Below are 24,543 nucleotides of genomic sequence, written 5' to 3'. Positions count from 1 at the left end.
GTGCTGGAAACTATAACTCTATGTAGCGTAAAACTACAATTCTCAGGATTCTCATGTGGGGGGGGGGGGGCTAATGTGCTTCAAAGGTATGGTGTGTATGCAGCCACAGTCTCACCTCTATAGGAGAAACCATAAGTAGCAATTCAACAGCTGGTCTTAATGTGGTCAGTTAATGAGCTATTCCATAAGTATTTGTGTCACTATTCTGTGTGGGCTTACTTGACCTATGGTCATGACCTATTGTTCTTAACATATATGGAAATGTATGTGTTACTGAGATCGATGAGCTAAATTTTTTTCAAATACTGTACATTATTTTGTTCTTTTAAAAAATTGCCCCCTGCTTTCCCCCTTCACAAATGAGTTGCTCAAAGCAGCATAGAAGAAAGCATAAAAGTAATAGTGATCCAACCATTAAAACAAAAAATGAAATTAAGCCTGCAAGTGACCTACTATAAATCTTGTCTTGCAGGTAATTGCTTATCTTCATTACCATGAGCAATGATGCAGACTAATTGTTTTGTATACCTGTAGACAAAACTAATTCATGCAAACAAAAAATAATTAGAGATTACTATATTCAGATCAAGAGGGAAGCCTAAAATGTCCATTTTATGAGGTCTGATGTTCACAACATTTAAATTGTGTATTTAGCTTGGCTTTCCTGTTTCTAAAATCAGTCTTCAAGAGTGGCGTATCTAGGGCTGATGTTATAAACTGGTCTGCCACCTCAGATTCCTTGTAAATGTCACCAAAGTGGAGAAGATTAATGGATTGGTTTACATCCTTGGCCTGCACTTTTTTTTAAAGCTTTCTTTTCTATCGTTTTTCAGCCCTCAGAAATGGGCTGAGAGCACATGACTAATTGTGGGCATGCCTTCTCTGCAGCATCCTGCTGCTGGCTGGCCTCTATGACAAGAATGGGACATCATTTCTGGTTGGGTTTTTTATCAATCCAGCCCAATACATGGTCAGTATGGAACATAGTTCAACTTCGTAAATAGATTCTCTTTGGTACCTGACAACAGGAGCAAAAGTGGCAGAGTCAAGGCTGTCTTGTTTGGCAGCCCATTTAAAACCTAGACTTTCCTAATGGAAGTGTTGCAATGTCTGCTTATTTTCCTGCGTGATAAAATACATAACTCGTGCACTCTTCCCTTACATCTTTTCTCAGCTTAAGTAGTGCAAAGGCGAGCAAGATATTAACAGTTAAAAGGAGTAGTCATTCTTCTTCCCCCATGCCGTAGCCTTGAAGTGTTTCTTTATTTGCTTCTGTCTTAATTGTACCTGTGACTAAGCAGGGGCAAAAACTGAAAAGTACAGACTCTTGGTTGTGTTTTATGCAGTGGGATCCTATCCTTATTTACTCATAAGTTCAGTGGGAATTACTACCAAATCACTTCTCATAGCATCACAGGCCAGTTCACTCAGCTTGTAGAACTTTGATACGTCAATCCCTTTGACTGAAGACCTGGCAGAATTGCAGTTGCCCTTAGACAGGAAACCACCTTACAGGCTTTGACAATTCTGCCTGCCTGTCTGAGTTCCCTTTTCATTTCTCCTTTCCCCAAACACCTTCTCCCTTCCCCCATTGTCCTTCATCCATTCCTCAAGTTGCAGCAAAAGGCTTGCTCATGCCCAGCAGCTGAAACACGGGCTGTTTTTCATTTAGGACCCTCCTCATAAATTTCAGATGGTGTGGTAGTAACAAGAATTGCTTGGCTGGCCCTTATTTAAGCAGCAGGGGGTCTGGAGCTGCAGGCAGCATTTCCTCAATAAAACCTTCAGATTCTAATCAACAAACACCTCTATAGCTGCCAATGTTACTATTCTAGGACTCCCTCAATCTTCCTTTGTCTCTTCCTCCATCCCTCTTCTTGTTCTCAGCAGTGTATACAGATTTTTCCACATATGCACACTTTTGAGCAGCATGGGGATAGGTAACGCTGATGATATTAGCTTTTACACCTCATGCATCTGATTCTCTCCTTCCTTAATCTCTGCCAATAGTGTAATCGTTGATTTAATGAAAGTGACTTCCATGCCCCCAGTCCACGGACAGGAAATTGTTTTTAACCTGAAGGGAAATAATTTATAAAAACAAAGTTCTTACTTTTCATTTCCTCTAATCCATTGTCCCTGTTGCACCTTTACTGGTGGGATAATGAAGGATGCAGTCCAGTCAAAGTTGAGAATTTTAAATTGATTGAATTCCATTGATTGAATGGAAGAGTGAAGCATGGGCTTATATCTCTTCCCTTGGAGTTAAAAATGACTTTAAAATGCTTTACTTTGACAGTACCATGCTCAAAGTAAAGTCTAAATCTAATTTGACACTGCCTTTGAAGTCAGTGGGGTGAGGATTCTAGCCTGAGTCTGGATGCATTTATATTGGTCTGGTTTTATTTTATTTTTAAATTCCTTACTGCGGTATGTGAGCACTGTGTCTATATAGTATCTGGTGTATCCTTGTGTGACAATTTTCTGTGTCTCCTTTTTTTTACCATAATTTCTCCCCAAAAAGCTTTTCTTTTCCTGTTTTTCCCCTCTGTATTGTATCTGTTTGTATTAAGAAGAGCCCAGGGGCTGAGGAAATCTATTCATTTGTCTTTCTGTTTAAACCAAAATATTTTTTATAACCACAGCCAAGTAAAGAGGTAACAGAACTTGGCAAACAAACTATTTAAGCTGCACTTGATTGGACGTGTTCTTATTTTATGTCCTAAAAATATCCGTAATAGCACATTAGTTCACTGCGATGTTTCATTTGTGGTGGATAGAGTTTATACAATGGGAGCTAAGCAGGACTGTGTTGTTCACATATTAATTTTATTACAAATGAAAGATCCACTGCAAGGGAGTGTGTGGTGGCGGTGAAAAACAGTCATATTGATCACTACCATGAATGCAGTGTGAACAGTGCTTATGTTCTTCCACTGAATGCTTAAGTACAGTTGCAGCTTGGTACATTGCCAATCCATAGGCTTCTATGTGCTTAGTTTACATGAATTTGCTGTTCCAAGAGGCAATTACTGCTGCTAACTTCAAGTAACCAGTAGTCCACTTGTTTAAATACTCATCATTTTTATCATACACTGCTATTTGCAGTATAATTGTGGCAGTTTTCTTGACCCTCTGGCTATGAGACCTTCTGGATCTTGTACTGAACCATTTATTGATTTGCCGACATCAGAGAAGATAAATGTGCATTGCGCTGCATTCATGTTTATGACTTCCTCTTGTAAACAGTCCTTGCAAAAGAGGCGATAAGATCTGAACCACCTAGTTTCTTCACCTCAAGCTGCCTTCATGGCAAGATGGAATGCCGCCTTCACTTATTAGGGTTAAGAGGCACAACTATCCATGTTTGCCTTTAAATTTGTGATTCCATCCTCTGAGGACTAAATGCTGACTCTGGGTGTTGATATGTGTCAAAAAAACTACCGGTATTCTCTTGACTCTTGACTAACCTACTATTTTATCTCTTATCTCCCTGTCATCCAGGGCACCTCACAAAGCTGAATTTCCACCCTTAAGTCCTCTGGGGCAGCTTATGGGAACTTCACTTGGCATCTTTTGCTCCAGACTCCTCTGCATGGGATGGCCATGATATCAGAGGGGGAAAGACCAATGACTGCTATCATCTGTTTGCTCTTGGCATCTGCTGGTTGCATTGCAAATTTGGGTGAGTGTCCCCCCCCCATTTCCCCCTAATAAATGTTTAGGGAAGCTTTTGATGTTTGATGTATTACAGTATTTTAATATTTTTTTGGAAGCCACCCAGAGTGGCTGGGGAAGCCCAGCCAGATGGGCGGGGTATAAATTATTATTATTATTATTATTATTATTATTATTATTATTATTATTAAGCTGCTGCATTTTCAAGGACTCAACTTTATTTCCATTTTGCTTATGGGATTGGTCCTACTTCTCAACTTTCAAATGCTGCCCTCCCTTTAATCTTTTTCTGTAGCCTTATTTTCAGCCACTTAGGACTGCTTCCAAATCCCAAGTCAACATTTGAGAATCATTGCTGAGTCATGAAATTTGCTTCTCACCTGGAGTGAGTAGCAATTGCCCATGGGTGAGCAGCCAAATGGCAAACTCACCTAATTCCAGAAGTGGTATACCTCTAACCATGAAGTGATGGGAACAAAATAACAGAAGAAGCCTTTCTTGCTTTATGAGATTTCCAGGGCTACGGTATATCCCTGTTAAAAACAGAATGTTGTCCTTTGATCTGATTCAGCAAGACAGTTCTTACATTCCACTTTGTACTGCTTTTTTACTTAGTCACCATAGGACAGTACTTTGCTTCTCTCACTATGGAAGCAGAGTATTACAAATGTTCTCTATGTGTACTGTCTCTCCTGAAGTAGAGGGCCGGACAGAGAGAGAGAAGGCAGCTAGAGTAGTGTGTGATGGAACATGCCTTTACCTACATATAAAGCCACATTAACTCAGCATGGTGCCCTTGTTGAGAATGAAGATCTACCGTATTTTTCGCCCCATAAGACGCACCGGCCCATAAGACGCACCTAGATTTTAGGGGGGGAAATAAAGGGAAAAAAATTATTTCCCCCCCAGGTGCGCTGCGCTACACCAGGAGCTTGGGGCGTGCGGAGCTCAGCGCGCCCCAAGCTTCAGCGTGCAGGCAAGGTCTCCGCTTGCGTGGGAGAGCCGGGCGCCTCTCCCAGGGCTAGCGGACCCCTGCGCTAATCCAGAAGCTTGGGGCAAGCTGAGGTCAGCGCGCCCCAAGCTTCTGTGTGCCGGCAAGCAGTCCACTGCCGCCCCAAGCCTCGCGCACCCGGCAGGAGGTCGCGCTGGGTGCGCGAGGCTTGGGGCGGCAGCGGACTGCTTGCGCGCACCTAGAAGCTTGGGGCGTGCTGAGCTCAGCGCGCCCCAAGCTTCTGCATGCCGGCAAGCAGTCCGCTGCCGCCCCAAGCCTCCCGCACCCGTTAGGAGGTCCCGCTGGGTGCGCGAGGCTTGGGGCGGCAGCGGACTGCTTGTGCGTACCTAGAAGCTTGGGGCGTGCTGAGCTCAGCGCGCCCCAAGCTTCTGCATGCCGGCAAGCAGTCCGCTGCCACCCCAAGCCTCCCGCACCCGGCAGGAGGTCCTGCTGGGTGCGCGATGCTTGGGGCGGCAGCGGACTGCTTGCGCGCACCTAGAAGCTTGGGGCGTGCTGAGGTCAGCGCGCCCCAAGCTTCTAGGTGCACGCAAGCAGTCCGCTGCCGCCCCAAGCCTCGCGCACCCGGTGGGACCTCCTGCCGGGTGCGCGAGGCTTGCAGACACTCGCACGAAGCAGGGGGAGCCCTCCAGAGGGCTCCCCGTGCTTCGGGCGACAGGCTGCCGCCCCAAGCCTCGCGCACCCGGTGGGACCTCCTGCCGGGCGCGCGAGGCTTGCAGGCATTCGCCCCATAAGACGCACCCCGATTTCCCCTTCATTTTTGGAGGGGGAAAAGTGCGTCTTATGGGGCGAAAAATACGGTATATCCCTAAGGTGAAGTCTCAACAGTTGAATGTGATGTATTCTTATGATCTTATTAATAAGTAATCAACCACCAAATGCCAATAGCCTTCAACCTGTGGTATCATCTTGTTCTATTTTTATTGAATTCTGTTCAGAATGGTTAATGCATGACAAGCCTAAACAATGTGAATGTGATTAGAATGTAGATAGCTGGTACCTACAGTGTTAGTAGATCTACCTCCCTTTTGTAAACCAGTGTTCATGAGGATTTCTCAATTGTCCTCCTTTTTCAGGTCAATCTCGTCAGGTCACCGTGCAGCCTGCTTCTGTGGTCCAGAAGTATGGTGGCTTGGTCAGCTTGAGGTGTGGGGTCGAGCCCTTGACTGTAAATGTGTCCTGGAGACTAAACGGAAAGGAGCTGCTTCACTCAGATGACATCCTGGGGATCCATATTGATCAGAGATTGCTTACCGTGGCTTCCTTAAACAACGACACAGTGGGCCGGTACCAGTGCATAGCCCGTGTGCCTGAAGGTGTTGTTGCCAGTGTTCCAGCCATGGTAACATTAGCTAGTGAGTAGCTTTGCTTCTTTTCCTCAATGTGCAACGCAATGTCTTTAGTTGCCTGATTCAGTGTTAATCAGATGATCTAAGCATCCTTCATTCTCAGACATAGGATATATTTTGGATGTGAATGCTGGCCTCATGCTGGGTTAACACTGTTACACATATGCTTCACAACAAGCCTCATTTTGGAGTGAAGAAGAGCGCCTTGTACTTGTCTGACCTCACACAGGCACTCCCACAAATAGGACTCAGATTGGGATGCTGGCATTGTTTAAGAGTCAAGAGTTCTAACATGGCAAGCCCACAAAGTAAATGCTATTATGTGTATGAGTCATAGGACAGAACTGCCTAGTAACCTGTCTTGACTAGTATCAGGAGGGTTCCCTCTTCAGGGCACCACAGGGCGTGGAGGGAAATAGAGAAAGGAGATATGCCTCTAAAAGATTGAAGGAGATACATTTGTGCAAAACAGGGGCTGGTTTTGTTTCAAAGCCAAGAATTATTGGCTTGTCATCAAGATATTAATCAGAAGTGAAATGTTTAGGTTGGGCCGGGTTAGAAAAGGAGAATGGAACAGCAGCTCCAAGGCTCCATGGGAGGGGTCTGCCATTGGGTTGAAGCCTTTTGGGGATTTGGAGTGAGCTCTGCAGTTAGATTAAGTTTCGGAGAGTGCATTCCAGAGCAGAATGGGGGCTGTGTTTTGCTTGTGGGCTCATAGAGGAGGGGAGTGAAAAGGTGGATGAGATTACTCAGAGCATGGTTTGCATTTAATAGGGACTGGGAAAGTGCTGCTTGCTCAGCCTCTTAGCACAGTTGTTTTGCTTATGGGCCTTTCTAGTGTTCCCTCAAATGTTTTTTATTTGGACAAAGCGGTCATTGTTCAGCCTACCTGGCTGATGGCTATCCATTCCAGCCTCAGTGAATGAGGGGAGTCAGGCTTCCACAGCAGAGCTTCTAGTAAATCTCCTTGAATGTCCATAAAATCTGGTCCATAGATCCAGCTTGCTTTTGTAAACTGTTGCTGTTGAAATAAAACATTTTTAATTAAAATTAAGAAGACAGCAAAGTAGTGATGTTACATCACAAAAAGGCAATTTACAATATTCACTTTCAGAAGTAGCTATAGTTGGGAATAATATGTGATTATTAAATAATCTGTGTGCAAAAACTAAATGAGGCTGGTATATTTCAGCACAATGTATGCTGTTTGCTAATAATAAATGTAGACTGTGATAATAGTGTGGTAAAAGACCCAGAACACATATTTTCCTTGATTCCACATGAAATAGTTAAATTAGGACTGTATGTTATTAGAGAAAAGTAACAACCAAAAACGTGATGTCAGATGTCCAGATTCAAAGTTTCCAGTGTACACAGACGAGGAAGTAACACCTGTTTTTCTAGAGCTTATGTGAATTGGAGACACATAAAATTTTCCACCAAGTCACTTTGAATTTGAGCCCATTGATACAGGCTAAACTTCCATACATATTTACTGGAAAACTCCAAGACTCGCCAATCCTGCTTGCATGCTACATTAAGCCATAGTTAAAAACAAGCTGTGATTGAATGTGCAGTGTGCTTATGCATGCAGCTAAATGGTTCTTGCCCCAGTCCTCCCTTGCTGCCGCCATACCACTAAGAAACAACTCAGAGTCTGGCTTGTCATGACATTTGAATCCAGATCATGAGTAGTAACCAAGGTTTGCTCTTGGTTTAGTGCTTGTGGTTTGCTTATGGGAAACAAACCACAACCTGGGTTCAGACATCGCCACAAGCCATATTCTAGTTGTTTCCCAGTGTTGGGCAGCAATACTACCTGGAGAGGAGTGAAGTGAGAATTTTTCAGCAGTGTGCACCATCATAACATGGGCACCGAAGGAACCCCTACTAAAATTAGGCTAGAGTCTTTGATAACTGACTGAAATAACACTAAGGACAGAGTCACATTAACTTGCTGGGGGACTTGTTGGGCCAATTGGATTTCCCCCTTCCCTTCAGCCTGCTTAAATTTGCACATTGTTAGATCATGTGCCATTTCAAACCAGGTTGACAGGAAAGAGTTGATTCACTGTGTAACCATATAGCCAGTATGCTTATGTTGAATTGTTAGTGAAGATTCTGTATGTTACAGGTTTTGAATTATTGCCTTTAAAACAATAGTTTAATGTTATCCTGAGTGTTTGTTCATTTGTTGTTTTGCATAAAACGAAATTTGCTTAAATGAAAGATAATCACAATATTTTCTCTTTTGTGTATGAAAGGAAGAGGCACAACTGATAACTTTATTCCCTACATGTATGAAGTGAACACTGACAGACTGAATATGATAAGCTACATAATATGCAAGAAGATCTATTATGTCTTATCATTTGTAAACACAGAGATAGTCAAAAGATATCTGTTCAAAAGACGCCCATCCAATTTCTGTTGTATGCTAGTTGCTGAACATTTGCTCCACGTGCTGTTGAGAGAAGGCCATGAACACAAATAGGTAAAATGCCTTTTAGATATTGAGAGAGCTGGACAGGTAGGCAGCAGAAAGGTGGGCTTATGTGACACAAGGTTTATGGCAAAGTACATGCTTTGCATGCAAAAGGTTGCATATTCAGTCCCTGGTATCTTGGAAAGAATCCAGTCAGAATCCTGGAGAGCCACTTTCACTGTAGACAATTCTGAGATAGGTGGACCAGCAATCTGACTTGGTATAAGACAACTTCTTGTGTTTGTTCTTTCGGGGAAGGATGCTGGAGTCATTGAGACTAAAGGTGTAATGGGAAAGAGCACTGGCCTCTGGCCCCAGCCCTCCAAGGAAAGTGACACCTTGGAAAGGGCAAGACTAGCCTAGCCCCAGCCATCAACCAGAGAATGAGTAGCTGCAAGAACCTGCTCTCCTGCACCAGGAGAAGGAAGCCTGCCGTGTCCCTTGGGATTGCACAAGTGAGGGGAAAGTCACCCTTATCTCTGCCACTGGCCAGAGCAACAAGGGCTTGGTTTTGTTGCAAGCTGCCTTGGAAACTGTTAGTTTGAAAGGTGAAGTATACTTCTGGATGCAGAAGATAGGCAAGGAGAGCAGTACCTTGTAGGAACCCTGAGGATGCCCTAGAGCAGTATGTGGTGGAGAAGTTTCAAAAACATTGAGAAGTCTGTTGGGGCTTAGTTGAGAAAGAAGTTGCAATTCAAGCCCAATGGAGGTTGTTCAGAGGTATTCAGAGTAGGTATCTGGGCCCATTGTGGAAAGAGAGAAGCAGAGGGACACATAAAAAGAGAAAAGGGGTGTGGGCAGACATCCCTGGTTGTCAAACAAAGATGGATCCGAAAGAATCCTTATTCAGGATTCCTCCCCTCCTTAAAAATAAATAAATCCTCCTTTGGGTCTTGGAAGGTATGTTAGAGACTATATCTCTGTCTCTTTGGTGACAGTTAAGGTTTCTTATGAGGTTTACACATCGCTCTTCCTGTTTCCCAAAGGCACCATGTCTGAATGGGATTATCCCTGCCAATATTTTTGACATGTTGGCAGCTGAACTTTAGCCTTGGGATATGCCTGCCTTTAGTGCAGAGATGCTGATTGACACCCTTGAGCTGGTCCCTGCTCAGGCTACTTTGGAGAACTAGTTGAGACTAGCAGTTAATTCCTTTAGCAGATTTTTTTAAACGTAGAGATAAACTGACTATTGTTATATAGTCCTTGACAGAGGGAAGGAAATATGGAAATGGTAGACTTGTTAAAGCAACAATAGAGTTGCAGTTGCTCATATTAGCTAGTGAATGTGTGCAGCCGCTCCCAAGCAAAGATAAATACAGGAAAATAATCTTCACACATGGCAGTGTACATCTTTTATTTGTTGCAGTTATATTATTCATGAAGGGAAAATGTTGCACGTGAACTGGCATTCTCTGATAAATACTACCTGTTTCTGACTCTGATGGTTGCATAGGAAATCCTGTGCACAAGGATAGGGATGCTTGAGAAATCATTTGCTTTATATTCCAAAGTGAACTGACCTAATCTGTACCCTCCTGACTAATGCAACACTCTACATTTGTTGTAGTCAGTGTTGCTTGAATCCTAGTTGTTTTTTGCCTCTGAGCAAAAATTGGAATAAAAGACCCCCAAACTAAACACACAAATGGAACGCTAGAAGGGTTCATTGTAGCCAAAGTACAGAAGGATTCTCTCCAACAGTATTTTCAATGCAATGTCCCTCCTTCTGAAATGGATCTTTTGCTGCCTCCAGCTAGCTAGATTGGGAAGAACCCTGTTTAAAACTGGCCATATTCACGTAACAAACCCTGTCAGCAGAAGCCCTGTGCAAGGCCTTCCACTTGCACAGTAGGGCTTCCCTCTCTTCCTCTATGTGCTCTCTAGAACGGGCTCTGGTGGCAAGTTGTGAGAACCCCAGAACAGCCTATGGCGGGAGGGAGAGGGGTCCGGCAAGCTGCAATGTTTGTGTGAATGGAACGCTCAACACAGCACAATGTTGAATTTCAGCATATAATTCTTATCAGCAGACACCTCTCAAAATTGAAATTGTGGCAAGATGAGGCAAGAAAAACGATGATAAAAAATGTGGAATTCAGTAAATATGTAACTAGCATATTTGCTAATATAATGAAAGAGGGCCTGTTCTAATTAACACCAGCTGAACTTAGCATTGTATATGAAGAATTCAAAGAAGAAGAAGAGGCTGTCTGCTTTGTAAACAAAATTCTCTTGAGTATTACCTAAAAAAATCTACAGTTTTGTGAAGCATCCTTTGTTTTTATTTGTATGCTCCATTCTGAATATTAAGCTATCAAAGCAGCCTTCAGCTGGAGCTGGACACCTGGGTGTTCGCTTTTTGCCAAGTGGCAGTGGGCAGTGACCCTTGCACAGAGGCACCTGGGGGGACCTGGGGGCATTGGCAGCTGTCTTTTCAACAACAAAAAACCTCATTTTTCATTTTGCTTCTGTCAGGGCCTCTAATCTGATAAGTCCCTTGATACAGCTGTTGGCTCCATGTTGAAAAGCCATTTTCACCCTCTAAGAACTTCCAGGGTAGAATTACAGCGAGGGAGAGAAGGAAATGAAAACACAGGACTGTTCCTGGATTTATATAATTGTCATAGTAGATGTGTGAGGAGATAAATGGAATATGTGATACACAAGTTTGGAAGGCTGGATAGGATATGTATATATGCAAGTTAGGGAAGGATGTCTGAAAGATGTGTGGCGGCTATGCACATCTTTGCATATGGGGATGTGGGTTTACAATAGAGAGCGGGGGAGAGGCTGCACGTATACAAGTACACGTAAAGTACATTTGTGACAGTGGCACAGGAACACAGAAGCTGAGAACAGAAGGAGGATATGTTTTAGGTATGTAAGAAAGGTGGAGATAATGGAACTGTGAACTTACATGGGGTGAAATTCAACATCTTGCTAAGGTGATCATCCCGTCAGTGCAAGCATTTCTGTTTGCCAGATGGGAGGATCTCCGCTCTCCTTCATGACATGCTGGGAGTTTTCTTACAGATTTGAGGAGGGTTCAGAGAAGGGGTGGAAGTCTTGTTGCAGTAGAGCAGGGCTGTCCAACTTCCAAGAGACTGCGATCTACAACCACTATAAAAAAACTTAGGGAAGCCAAGGTTGCTCAGCTTTTTTTCTTTTTGGGGGCGGGGGAGGATTCCACAATTGACCAGGGGCATCCCACAATCGACCAGTAGATCACCATCAACCTGTTGGACTGCCCTGCACTAGAGGGTCTCTGTGATCACTTCCATTGCATAATGACTTAGAAGAATCTGGCCCATGATGTTTTGTGGGTGTATCAAGAGTCTCAGTCGCCTAATGTTCAAGGCACCAATCTCTGTGCTGGTTGCTGCTGAGCTACATGGACTTGTAGGACCAGCATGATTGCACAACCACTGCACACCAAAATAGCAACAGTCAGTTTAAACATCTGCAGTAGGACGTGGCTCTTCTCTCAGATATTCTTTGTTCTACGCTATTATAGCCATTTCAACTCGAAGAGGTTTGCTTACGTTGTATATGAAGTGAGTTAGCAATGCAGCCAGAGTTTAATGGAAGCCAGGCAAAGTGCTCCACCATTCTGTATTCCTGTAGCTTAAATGTGGATTACCAGTGAAACATATCATATTCTGCTTTGCATTAAAAGAGGCTTTTAGTCATTTTCTTTTCCTGAACTTGCATCTTTCCACAGTAATCCTTTGCTGAATTTGATGTAATAATATATTTGGAGATTTGGTCATTTTAATTATTTTTAATTTATTTCCCCCCAGGAGCACTTATTTCTGTCTAGTACATTTTCTTCTGCCTAATGTTATCCATCGTGGGATTTGAGTCCTTCAGAAACTGGGGACAAACTTAAGGACAAACCTTCAGAAACTGGGGACAAACTTTGCAAAAATCACCAAATTAGGGCAAGATGGATGGCAACTAACTAAGTAAAGAACAGTGCCAGTTTAAAGCAATATGTTATCTGGGACCGAAGGCAAACTGACAGCAGATGTTCTTAATTTTACATTTCAGTTCAGTTTAAGAGCTCCTTGGCTTCTTATATATAGAACACAGTTTTCAAGTTCCAAGCAACATCAGTGTAGTGGCTGGCAGTTTTTCTTTACGACTGCTCTGTTTTACTCCAAAGCTCGTAATAACACACTACTCCTTTTTGTTGTATATCTGTTTTCTTCACTTTGGCTTCTCTCCCCCCCCCCCCTTCTTCTTCTTCTTCTTCTTCTTCTTACCAAACAAAAATCCTGAAGCTGAGTTGTAAAGTCTCTTGCCAATATGCAGTAGTAATTACAGGCAGTTTTATCATCTAGCTAAAGTGTGGGAAACTGGATATGGCAGGTGGGCAAGATATTGATCTACCCCCCCAACCCCCACAAACTATTTTGATAGGTAGGCCACCTATCCAGCACCTAACATCCCCATGATGCAAGGTAAAATGTTTTTCTTCAGCCTATATAATTTGGAATTGTATTGGGCAAAGGCTCAGGGGTTTTCTGCCTTAAAATTACAGGTGCAGTGAAGGCTAGACTCCGTCATACAACTCTTCCCCCAAAAAAGTGGTGCTGTTGCTATAATTCACTATGACCCTGTTTGCACGGCACATTAGATCATAGTTTGTTTTTTTTATGTATAGTTTAATATGAATGCAGAGTGGGCTAGTGCACACTGCTGGAAAGTTCTTGCTCTGCTCCCCTGCTACTGTGCTGTATGTAAATAAGCCAGAGTCTGGCTTGTTGTGACGTCCAAACCCATGCTTGTGTTTTGTTTTTCTCCAAACAAACTACGAATAGTAACCAAGCTTTGTTCTTGACTTACTGCTTGTAGTCTGTTTAGGAGATATAAACCATGATACTGGGTTTGGCCACTTCGACAAGCCAGACAGTGGCTTGTTTTCCCTCTTGTGCTGCAGTGCGCAGAGCAGAGTTCACTTGCAGCATTCATGTTGCTGTGTGTACACAGTAAGCCATAATTTTCTCTCAACTATGGTTTTAAGTGTGAACCAGGCCTATACAATTACAACTTGCTTTCTCAAGAGACAGTGGAAGGCCAAGAGGACAGAGCGTTGGACATAGACCTGTGCTTGTTTCGTGTGTTTCAGATGAGCAATTAGACGGTATATTTAATATTAGCAACATATCCCATGACAAGTGAGGTGGCTATATTTCCCCCCACATGTATGGAGAGCCACAACTGAAATAAGCTTTCTGTGCATTACAAACTGCACATGATGTAGCTGGCAAATTTTGAATGTGTGAATATCCCTGTTACACCATATTTCTGTTTAAAGATGCAGGCATACTCTACCAAGTTGCACCAATACAGTGGTACCTCAGGTTAAGAACTTAATTCGTTCCAGATGTCTGTTCTTAACCTGAAACTGTTCTTAATCTGAGGTACCACTTTAACTAATGGGGCCTCCCGCTGCACCACTGCCGCACGATTTCTGTTCTTATCCTGAAGCAAAGTTCTTAACCCGAGGTACTATTTCTGGGTTAGCGGAGTCTGTAACCTGAAGTGTCTGTAACCCGAGGTACCACTGTATTATAAAAGTGACAGAATATTGATGTGGATATAGGATATTCCTATAGATCAGAGATTAATTTTCTCTGTTTTCCTGTTGGGGAATTTGAGGGCATGGGGAAAATAAAGCGACAAGTAAAAAAGGTATCAGAGATGAAATTTCAGAAGATAAGTCATGGTTCTTTTTTATTATGAAAAAGCCATTCTTACGCTTGTGAAACTGAGCTTGGGTTGCTTCTTCCTTCTACAAGCAAACCTTGTAATAGCAGAAAATGTTTTATATTCCATCTGCAAAGAAAGTTGTTCCCCAGTGGCTTGGCTTGCAGAAGTGTTGGGCTGTTCTTTCTCTGCTCATTGGCTGAGACGACTTTGGCTGTTTTTTGTTTAAAGCTCTGGATCTGCTTTTGTGCATACATATCCTTTGCCAGTAATTTTGGAGCCTTTGCCTTGGCTCTGGGATTCAAAAATGGCTGTGATGAATTTGGACCACCAGGATGCACATTAATTTTTCCTGATTCTATTTGTATTTTGTTGATCAGATAAATGTGTGATGTCAGCAGCCAAACTTTCAAATCTCTTTTCTCCCACCACTGTTTTCTGTGTCTCCTAACATTTTGTCCCATGAGAAAGAGAAATGGGAAAATAAAGTCAGCACCACTCTCTCCTTAATTTTTGTCCCATCGATATCTTGGGAGTGAAGAATTAACCTCCCATCTGTCTGCAATACCCAGTGGAAACATGGCTCTCCCTCCCCAGCCTGCCCTTAAAGAATTAATCACTTTTCTGAAGTTCACTCCTTTACACCTTCTTTTTACTTTTATTATTATTATTTTAGTTGCATGATGCCAAGACATTCCTGAAGCATTAAACATGTTTGCTGCAAATCATTTTTATGTCTTTGTTAAGTCTCTCCCCTCCTTCCCTTCTTGAATCCAGGCACTAGCACGGAAATATTCTCCTGACAGCTAATACGTTTTTCATTTGGGGAGGCTTTTTGCCATGCTGCCAAGGGAGCTGTTTTTTATTTTAAAATGTTTTTGAAGAAATCTTGCTTTAATTAGCCTGTTTGAGAAATTTCATGTCACTTTTCCATAAGCGTGGGTGGGAGAACCTTGGAGCCAGAGCTGTCTTTTGCTGTTGGAGAGCTGGTATAAATCCCAGAGAAAGAAAACATATTTTTCCACTCTTCCAGTCTGCCAATAGAGACTTGGCCATAGTTTTCAGTTCACAGGCTGTTCTAGTTTTTGCTGTCCCGGCTGCCTGAATACTTGCATTGATCCAGTCCAACTGTAGACAGCACACCCTCTCACTACCACGGGTCATATGAAAGAAGTCAGGAATCCTAGGCTACCAAATCACAAACTTTGCAGGCAAAAATCCCAGACTCCAGTCTTATGAAAATGAAGGGCTTATTTGTATTTTCAGGTGAAGGTTAAAATTAAGAACTGATGCAGTAAGGGGTATTGGTGTAGCTTTTCTTATCGTAGCGCTTCAGTGAAGGAATACTTGATATCTATATCTTGTGATATTTTCCCTTCAGTTTAACTAATTTCTTGATGTTAGGGAGTCCTTTTAGCCTTTGGACCTAGCAAACGTGTTTTTAGAGCAGGGCATGATGCAGCCCAGAGCTGTTTCTTTCTATTTACCACATTGTTTCTCAAAATTCTTGAATTCGTACCGCCTTCCAAACTTACAGCCTCTAGATCAGAACCAGTCCTTTATTCCTCAAATGAATGTGCAGAGAGGTCCTTGCTCACAGTTGTGTGCATACACCCTGCTGCTGCACTGGGGTAGTACCATATATACTTGAGTATAAGCTGACTTTTTCAGCACATTTTTTTACGCTAAAAAAGCCCTCCTCGGCTTATACTTGAGTGAGGCGGGCGGCAGCGGCGGACAGACAAGCGGCCCAAAAGGAGCCCTTTCTTGCCACTGGTCCCACTGCTGCCGCCCGCCTCTTTCAAGGGCAGGCACAGGAGCCATGGTTGGGAGAGGCATTGCACTGTGCTGTGCCTCTCCCAATCGTGGCTCCTGTGCCTGCTCTTGTGAGCAGCAGAGGTGGCGGCGGAGGGACCTTTCGGGCTTCTTGTTCTTCCTCCGCTACTGCTGCCACCACCAGGTTTGTGGTGTGGTGAACCGGCTTATACTCGAGTCAATAGGTTTTCCCAATTTTTTGTGCTAAAATTAGGTGCCTCAGCTTATATTCGGGTCGGCTTATACTTGAGTATATACGGTAATTCACCAATCATTATATGTAGGTCACTCAGGCCCTCATTGCATTGCCCAAGGAACTTTGCATTGTAAGTCCTTGGTAAAGATGGCATTGTATCTCTGAGATACTATTCTGTTTTGCTAGATAAGGAAAGGGGTTTACTAGAGCAACCACCAGTGAAATAGAAAGTTGTTATTATATGACAACTTCATGAGAGGTTTCAGTTTTGGGCACCTGATTCTTGAAATCCTGTGCAGATGGTTAAGAAGTGTTCAGACACAGTAATAGAGAAAACAGCAGGGAAGAGAGGAAGAAGGAAGGCTGAGGTTGTTGGGGGTTTTTTGGCTGGTTGTGGTGAGAACTTGTGCAAACATTCCCTCCTAATGGATTTCTCAAATGTACTGGCAGGCAGGCAAGCAAAGGCAGGTGTCACGTCAAATACCTTCTCCGATGAAACTTGATCCATCCCTCTTGATCTGGTATACTCATTCTCACTTTTAAAGGACCTCTTTGTTGGTTGTTTTGCTCCTAAGAGCCCAGAGCATAGCGCAGCCAACTAGTTTAGCAGACAAAGTAGACCTCAATAAGAAACCTTTCTCTCTCTCTCTTGCTCTCTAATGTTAATTTTGCAAGTATATCTGAAAACCCATTATATTTCTCTTTTTCTCATGGTCCATAACAGTAGAACATTAGGACAGGTATTCTCAACAATTACAATTTGATTACAAACATACAAAGCTGAATAACTGTTCCCTGTTGATACGGGTTTCTGTTTTGAACAACAATTAAGTTTTAAGCTTGTTTATTATGGTTATGGTAATACACTTTGAAACTGACTCCTCCTTCATAAAAGTCTCAGTTTGTTTTGAGAACTAATTATCTGTTCCGGGGGGTTTGCGGTAGTGGGCTAAGTTTTTATGGAATATCTTAGATTGCTTCCCACACTAGCAGTTTAGGGCAGAATTGAACCGCCTGATTTGCCTTGTTGCGGGGTAGGTTGTAAGGAATGGAGGTGTCTCACTGCCCAGGCCAGAACAGCTGTGTCAGCCTCCACCTATTGAGTGACACTAGTATCACTCTGCCAGCACATAAATCCCCATTCCAAATTGATGGTTTGTGTATGTGTGTTTGGGTGCTAAAAGGGCTTCACTAGATAATATATTGCAAAGCAATGTATTTGGAACTCATATGGTCATAATGGATAATTTCAAGAATTCTGCTGACCTTTTCAAAATAGAGATCAGCTCTAGTCTACACTCCTATTTGATGTGGCAGAGAAATTAGTTAGTTATAAGAATAAAGAACAGTGGCGTAGCGTGGGGGTGCAGGGGGGGCCGGCCGCACCGGGCGCAACATCTGGGGGTTAGGGTTAGGGGGCGCAAATCCACGGGTTAGGGGGCGCAAATTACTTGCCTTGCCCCGGGTGCTGACAACCCACGCTACGCCACTGATAAAGAAAACAGAAGATGACAAGTAAAAAATCAGTTGGGCTGTTCAATCTGTTTCAATTAAAAGTAAATCAATCAATCAATCCAGAGGCATTATGATTTGCTTAGTGGCATACTGCCTTTGCCCAGCAACTGCATACGTACATCCATTGTACACCATGAAAACAGGACCATGCCTACAGGAAACTCCCCAAATGACTCCTGGAGACACAAAGGCTGCACTCTCAAGCCTACTTGCATGTAAATCCTATTGATATCAGTGAACTAGGTGTCACATTGGCAAAAGCGTCGTCCCACCCACATATTGTCAAGGTGATGAGAATATTGGAGCTATTTGCAAAGGGGAGATTGGAAGACAGATGGCAGTGTGGCGTAACTCCTCCTGTGCATCCAATTTCTATCCTGAAAACATCCCACCCAGGCCATGTTTCTCCTGCCTAGGCTTGTTGTGGAGCCCAGCTAAAGAAAAATATTTAAAACTTGACATTTTGTAGGGGAATTTGCTGGACTGAATGTGGAGGTGTAGGAGTGGAGAGAGGGAAGATTAAGTACCCTCCTCTTGTCCGCCTACACTTCTTACAAGTGAGCACTCCACAATAGTACAGTATTGCAAAGGAAATGGAGAGCTTAGAACCCCATATTACCTTCCAGCATGCAGTTTGTCCTTTATTTCTAGGTTTAGGATCAGGAGGTTAGGAAAGAATGAGCACTTGGGGCATAAGAAATGGTGATATTTCAGACACCTGCATATGCTATGGTTCTTGGAGTTTTTCAACAGTACATGAGATTGTGATATAATCTCATGGAAAGGATATAAGCTTCCTCAGTTTGTAATAAATGCAAATCCTTGAGACCCCCTCCCTTGTGATTCTTTTTAATCTACTTACATTGTCTACCACTTTTACTTTTCTCCCATGTGTAAAGCCCAGTAGTTCAGCTTTTAACAGATCCTGTTGCTATCCTCTTAAACAGATCTCAAAGACTTCAAATACGATGGCCAGCATGTGATAGAAGTTGATGAGGGAAATACAGCTGTAATAGTCTGTGATCTTCCTGAAAGCCACCCAAAGGCCCAGGTTCGCTACAGTGTGAAACATGAATGGCTGGAGGTCTCCAGAGGTGAGTTGTGACTGACTTACGAAGGAAGAGAAACTGGAGTTGGTGTCTGCTTTATATCTCACTTACCTTCTAGTCAGTTTTTACCCCTCCCTACACCTTCTGACTGTGCCTTTGGGGCTGATCTGTACAATCATTTTTCTGAGTTCTCTTAAGGGCTATGGCTTTCTGTATAGTAGACATAGTCTTTCATGACTCCACATTTCGGTCCTTACCCAGGAGCAATTTATTGACTGTTCTGTAACTTTCTTGAAGCACTAAAAATATACCTGTGAAAGAAATATCTGAAAGCTGGGAAGTGCTTGGAGGATGAGTGAATCCCTTATTTTAATAATAAAACCAAATGATGTCCTAATTATCATACCAGGTTTGCCATGAGAATTAAAGCTGATTTTTTTTTTAACTCAATCTTTTTATTCCATTTTTCCAACTACTCACCATTTTCTTTCTCTCAATCTTAGCTGGAAACTTCTTCTGCTCCTCTTATTATTACTCAATAATGTTCCTTTTGTGTTTACAGTATGCTAGAAATTGTATAATATGGATGTTCCCTGCCTTAGGAATCTCTTGCTCCTTTTATCTTAACAGATAACTATCTGATCATGCCATCTGGGAATCTTCAGATAGTCAATGCAAGCCAAGACGATGAGGGAACTTACAAATGTGCGGCCTACAACCCTATCACCCAGGAAGTAAAAACATCTGTGTCTAGCGAGAAACTCCGTGTGAGACGTAAGTCACTTCTTCCAAATATTTGGGTTCACTGGCTTCAGGCTGTCTTAAGGAAGTGGTCTCATTTTGTAGGTGCCACCAAATGCAGTCCTTTTAAGCTGCATGTTTTACACAAGCCCTTCATATTTGAGAGCTTGCTTTCTATTCAGGAGTGTTAAATTCAAAGTATCCTCTTGCAGTGCAGGTAGCAGAAGCTTATCTCACAAGCATAAGGCTTCATTGTACATTTTCTGTTGCTTTTGGTATTATATATGGAGTGATGAAGTTGTTGATGGCAGAGTTGGTGAAATTCCAGTTGGTGAAACTTCCTGTTTAGTGGCTTTTTTGCCCCAATAGGCTTTTCTGCTTACATAGGGCATCTTGTCCTGTTCTACAAGACTGTCTTACTTTTGTTTCACTGATTTCTCTCTTGGCACTAGGCTCCACAGCTGAGGCAGCTCGCATAATTTATCCCCCAGAGGCTCAGACCATCATTGTCACTAAGGGCCAAACTCTAATCCTTGAATGCGTGGCTAGTGGGATTCCACCTCCACGTGTCACGTGGGCTAAGGATGGCTCCAACGTCTCTGGCTACAACAAGACTCGATTCCTTCTCAGCAATCTCCTAATTGATGCCATCAGTGAGGAAGACTCGGGGACCTACAGCTGTATGGCTGACAATGGCATGGGTGAGGCTGCAGCAGCATTCATTCTCTACAATGTTCAAGTGTTTGGTGAGTACAACTTCATTTTCCTCCCTCTTCTCTCCTGTTAGACCCAGCAGCTGTAACCATGGTCTGGAGACTGCTCACATGGTCATATATTTCAGAACTGTTTTTGAGGTGAAATTTAATGCTCACAAGCAAAATTCCTCCAGCTTAGATTTCACTCAGGGGCCTAACTCCTAATAACTGCCTAAGTAAGCTTTGAGGGCAGAGCCAAAGCTTTGACTTTCCAAAAAAGAGCCAGAGGATTAAAACTGAGTTATTTATTGAGGCACAGTAATTCTAGGCGCACACACATAAATATAATCAAAAGACAGAAAATTGTATTCAGTAACTAAAAATGTTCTAAGCTAGATGGAATGTGCTGTGAAAAGCAGTCATGTGCTTTTAGCTGAACTGTAATTTAAAGATCCTTGGGTGAATTTGGTCCTTTGAGTCTCTCACAAAGAAATTAAAGAAATATCAACATTTAGTATGCCAATCTTAATGATCAAGCAAAAAGACAGAGGCATTTCCTTTTTAAAGGAAATAAATGTCTGGGCTATAAGCTAAGTAATCCCTGGCCAATCAAGAAGGCTGCTTCATTTACCTGCATAATAAGCCCAATTTGATAGGATTACCTGGTGTACACGCATATAAAAGAAATACACAAAACAGGCCATTGTTCTTGAAGGAGTTGATTTACAAAATTCTTGGAAGAGATTTAATTAATGGAGAGATCCATTAGTTTTCTGGTCTAGAGCCTGTGGTTGTAGAAGACCATAGTGACTGCCCATCTGTCATGGATGCTTTAGCTGAGATTCCTGCACTGCAGGGGGTTGGACTAGATGACCCTTGGGTCCCTTCCAACTCGTAAGATTTTATTATTCTATGATCTCCGAAAGATTACTTTTGAAATACGTGAAGGATCTACTTATAGGACACTAAATGGCTGTGCACAAGAATAAATGGGTGTGGGTATTGCTGTCTTCATAACCCCGTTTATAACACAGCAACATAGGAGGATAGCTACAAATATTTCAGTTCTGCCTGTTTCAGAGGTGAATGGTCGTTCTCACACCTGAATTGTAACTCTGTTTCCTTTTCAGAACCCCCAGAGGTTGTCATGGAACTATCTCAGCAGATCATCTCATGGGGTCAAAGTGCAAAGTTCACCTGCAAGGTTCGGGGGAACCCCCAGCCATCAGTTGTGTGGCTGCGTAATGCAGTTCCTCTCTTCTCCAGCCACCGAATGCAACTCTCTCGCAAGGCCCTACGTGTCTCCAGTGTGGGGCCTGAGGATGAAGGGATATATCAGTGCATGGCAGAGAATGAAGTTGGGAGCGCACAGGCTATGGTTCAGCTGAAGACTACTGGGCCTGGTAAGTCCAAAGTGAAGTTCAAAAGGTTCATATAGGGATAATGAAATAAGATTTGTAAAGCACTTTGAACAGCAAAAGTAAGTATAATAATAATAATAATAATAATGTTGTTGTTGTTGTTATTTATACCCCACCCATCTGGCTGGGTTTCTCCAGCCACTCTGGGTGGCTCCCAACTGAATATTAAAAACACAATACAGCATTAAATTAGGGGTGTATCTGTTTATACATGGGGCTGCTCATTCTCTGTTTATACCAAGTCATGCAACTCAAGTTAGTTTCTGATCTGGAAATGGAACTTCCTGAGATTCCTAATTCTCAGATGTGTGGCTTTCAGAGTATTGGAGAAATGAACCTGAACACATGCAGGTTGTATCTTGAGTGGGTCCCTCCGTACTTAGGGGGGAAGTTGCTTTCCCTGCATAGTTCTGTTTCATGGACTGAGCTTCTTAAATTCTTTATCTGTCCATTTGCACAGGTATTAAGTGTCTGAATTACCCTCCACACTTCAGCTGCAATAGCAACACTAAAAGCAGCTTACAAAAATCAAAATGACAAAATATTTGTAAAAATTCAGTGCTGAAGTGATAAAATAGGTGATTGTGACAAACATGACAGCTGTCTCTTTTCTGACACCACTCTTTCTCTATTGTTTGTTCATTAGAAATCCCATTCTCTGCCAAAATAAAACTGCACAAATTAAAATTCTCCAACTAGAACATAATTTGTAAAGGGACAGAGTCAGATGTACCCGGAATTTAATGAATGAATAGTTAACATGCATACATACACACACACATACATACATACATACATACATAACTTTATTTGTATGCCACTCTTCCACAGTTCAAACCATGCTCAAAGCGGGTTACAACCTGAACAAAATATAAAACTACAACATAAACAATAAAAAAATTAAACAGACAAAACCAAACTGAACAGTTTCCACAGAAATTACAAGAAGATCTAAAACAAAAATACAAAAAACCAACAGCAACAATTCCTCCCAAAATAAACCCCCCTAAACAGTGCCCCAGCCCAAGAGCTTTTGTAGCTGGAGTCAATCTGGGCCCCCCCCCCTCCCAGGTCAAGTGGGAAAAGGCCTGCAGGGAGCAGGTCTTCCAGGGCTCATAGCCAAGATGCTCTCATTGGTGTCACTGAGACAGCATTTGTATTTTGTGTAGATAAGAGTAGGCTGGTGCCTAGTGCACCAAGATCCCAGGTGCTTAGAACTTCCCCTCTGGCTACCTAAAGCAGACTTTCCATCTTCTAAAGAAGCCAAAAGCCTATGGAAAAATTAGGCTTGTTAAGTTAAAAGGAAGAAGCGTAAAGCCAACTGAAGACTCATGTAGTAGTTTATAGCCGTGGGAGACACAATGCAGGAATGGAAACTTAGCCAACTTGATGGGTGTTATTCTATTGCAGTGTTTCCCAACCTTTTTTGGGCAAAGGCACACTTGTTCCATGAAAAAAATCTCGAGGCACACCACCATGCCAGATGGGGAAAGGTCACTTTTTACTTATGTAAAAAAAAAAAAAAATAGTAGCAACATAGAAGGTAATGGTTAGGCTAGCATCCCTCTTCCAAATATGCTAGGTTTTTATTTGCATGGACTGTTCTACATGGGAAAGCATTCAGCACTGTCATTCTCCCATCTGCCATCTGAATTGGTACTATTCTGGGTCAACTTACTCTGCTGCATGTGTAGATGAAAATGGCACCAAGTGTGGGGGAGGGGGCAGAACAGGTTTCAGATACAGGATATTAAGCATACACGTACTTCAGATTGAACTGGTTGCTTGCTTTGCAAGTTTTCATTTCCCAAATGACTGCCTTGGCAAGCGCAATACCTACCAGGCTCAACACCGGTCTCGCGCTGCCGCTTCCCGCGCTCTCAAGGACCCGGGAGGAGGAAGGCGTGAAGGGAATCCCGAAGGCGCGAAAACCTTGCGCATGCGCAAGCCTTCCGCCTGCGACAGCCCAGTAGGCTGGCCGAAGCGAGCGGCGATGGGATGTGGGAGGGAGCTCGCTCGCCGCCCCGCGTGTGCCTATGTGGGGCACGTTACAGCCCCATGACGTCAGCGCCACGCAGGCAGCCAGGCAGGCAGACGGCGAGAGCCCCGCGCTGGGCGGCCTCTCCTCGCCGTCGCCGCCCCGCCTCTCACCGCCCGACTCGCCCGCCTCCCTCCCACGGCACACCAGGCAACGTCTCGCGGCACACTAGTGTGCCGCGGAACACCGGTTGGGAAACACTGTTCTATTGCATTGCTAAGAAAACCCTAATAAGCTAGATAGATACACACACACACACACATTCACCTTTTCCTGATAGTTGGGAGTAAGTGGGTATCAGTTTTAAGACATGTGTTAGTGCTCCAGCATTTGTTCAAAACATCTCTCTTGCCTTCTAGGAACAACTCTGAAGCCACAGCAAGGTTCTGTTGCCGATTCACCTCAGTCTGCCTTGTCACCTACCCTGCTTAGCAGCAGTGAAAAAATGCTGAAAGACAAAGCAAACTTCCTAAGACCCAAACCCACGACACCATCCGTGCCTGTTCAATGTACTACCAAAGAGTTGGTGTCTCCAGCTGAGGCCCCAGTCATCCTTAGCTCTCCCCGGACTACTAAAACGGATTCATATGAGCTGTTGTGGAAGCCACGGCATGATGGCAAAGCCCCAGTCCTCTACTATGTTGTAAAACATCGCAAGGTTAGCACATTCCTTTTTATCTGATTTCTGATAATGATGCTGAATTACAGTTTCTCTGGAAAGCTCTGTATAGCTTTTCTTGCCAGTTTAGGTAGCAGCAGCCCATCTTTTGGATGGACAGGATATTTGTCCTGTGTGTGGTCTCTGAATTTCAGTGAGTGATAGCAGCATAAGGAACAGGC

General features: G+C 43.1%; 1 protein-coding gene across 4 annotated transcripts in view; it reads left to right on the top strand.

Moving 5' to 3' along the window:
* BOC (BOC cell adhesion associated, oncogene regulated) overlaps positions 1-24,543 on the top strand; it is a 70,675-nt gene that overhangs the window by 32,150 nt on the left and 13,982 nt on the right. For all 4 annotated transcript variants that reach the window (XM_082221215.1, XM_082221216.1, XM_082221217.1 and 1 more), the window contains 7 exons: positions 3,505-3,685; positions 5,764-6,042; positions 18,707-18,853; positions 19,439-19,582; positions 20,002-20,295; positions 21,375-21,647; positions 24,063-24,361. In XM_082221215.1, coding sequence (XP_082077341.1) covers positions 3,601-3,685; positions 5,764-6,042; positions 18,707-18,853; positions 19,439-19,582; positions 20,002-20,295; positions 21,375-21,647; positions 24,063-24,361 — 1,521 coding nt within the window. In that variant the 5' untranslated portion in view covers positions 3,505-3,600. The remainder of the gene's footprint in view (positions 1-3,504; positions 3,686-5,763; positions 6,043-18,706; positions 18,854-19,438; positions 19,583-20,001; positions 20,296-21,374; positions 21,648-24,062; positions 24,362-24,543) is intronic.

Source organism: Podarcis vaucheri (assembly GCF_965113315.1).
Source record: "Podarcis vaucheri genome assembly, chromosome: 4".
NCBI classification, from domain to species: Eukaryota; Metazoa; Chordata; class Lepidosauria; order Squamata; family Lacertidae; genus Podarcis; species Podarcis vaucheri.
This window is presented reverse-complemented; position numbering and strand designations above follow the sequence as displayed.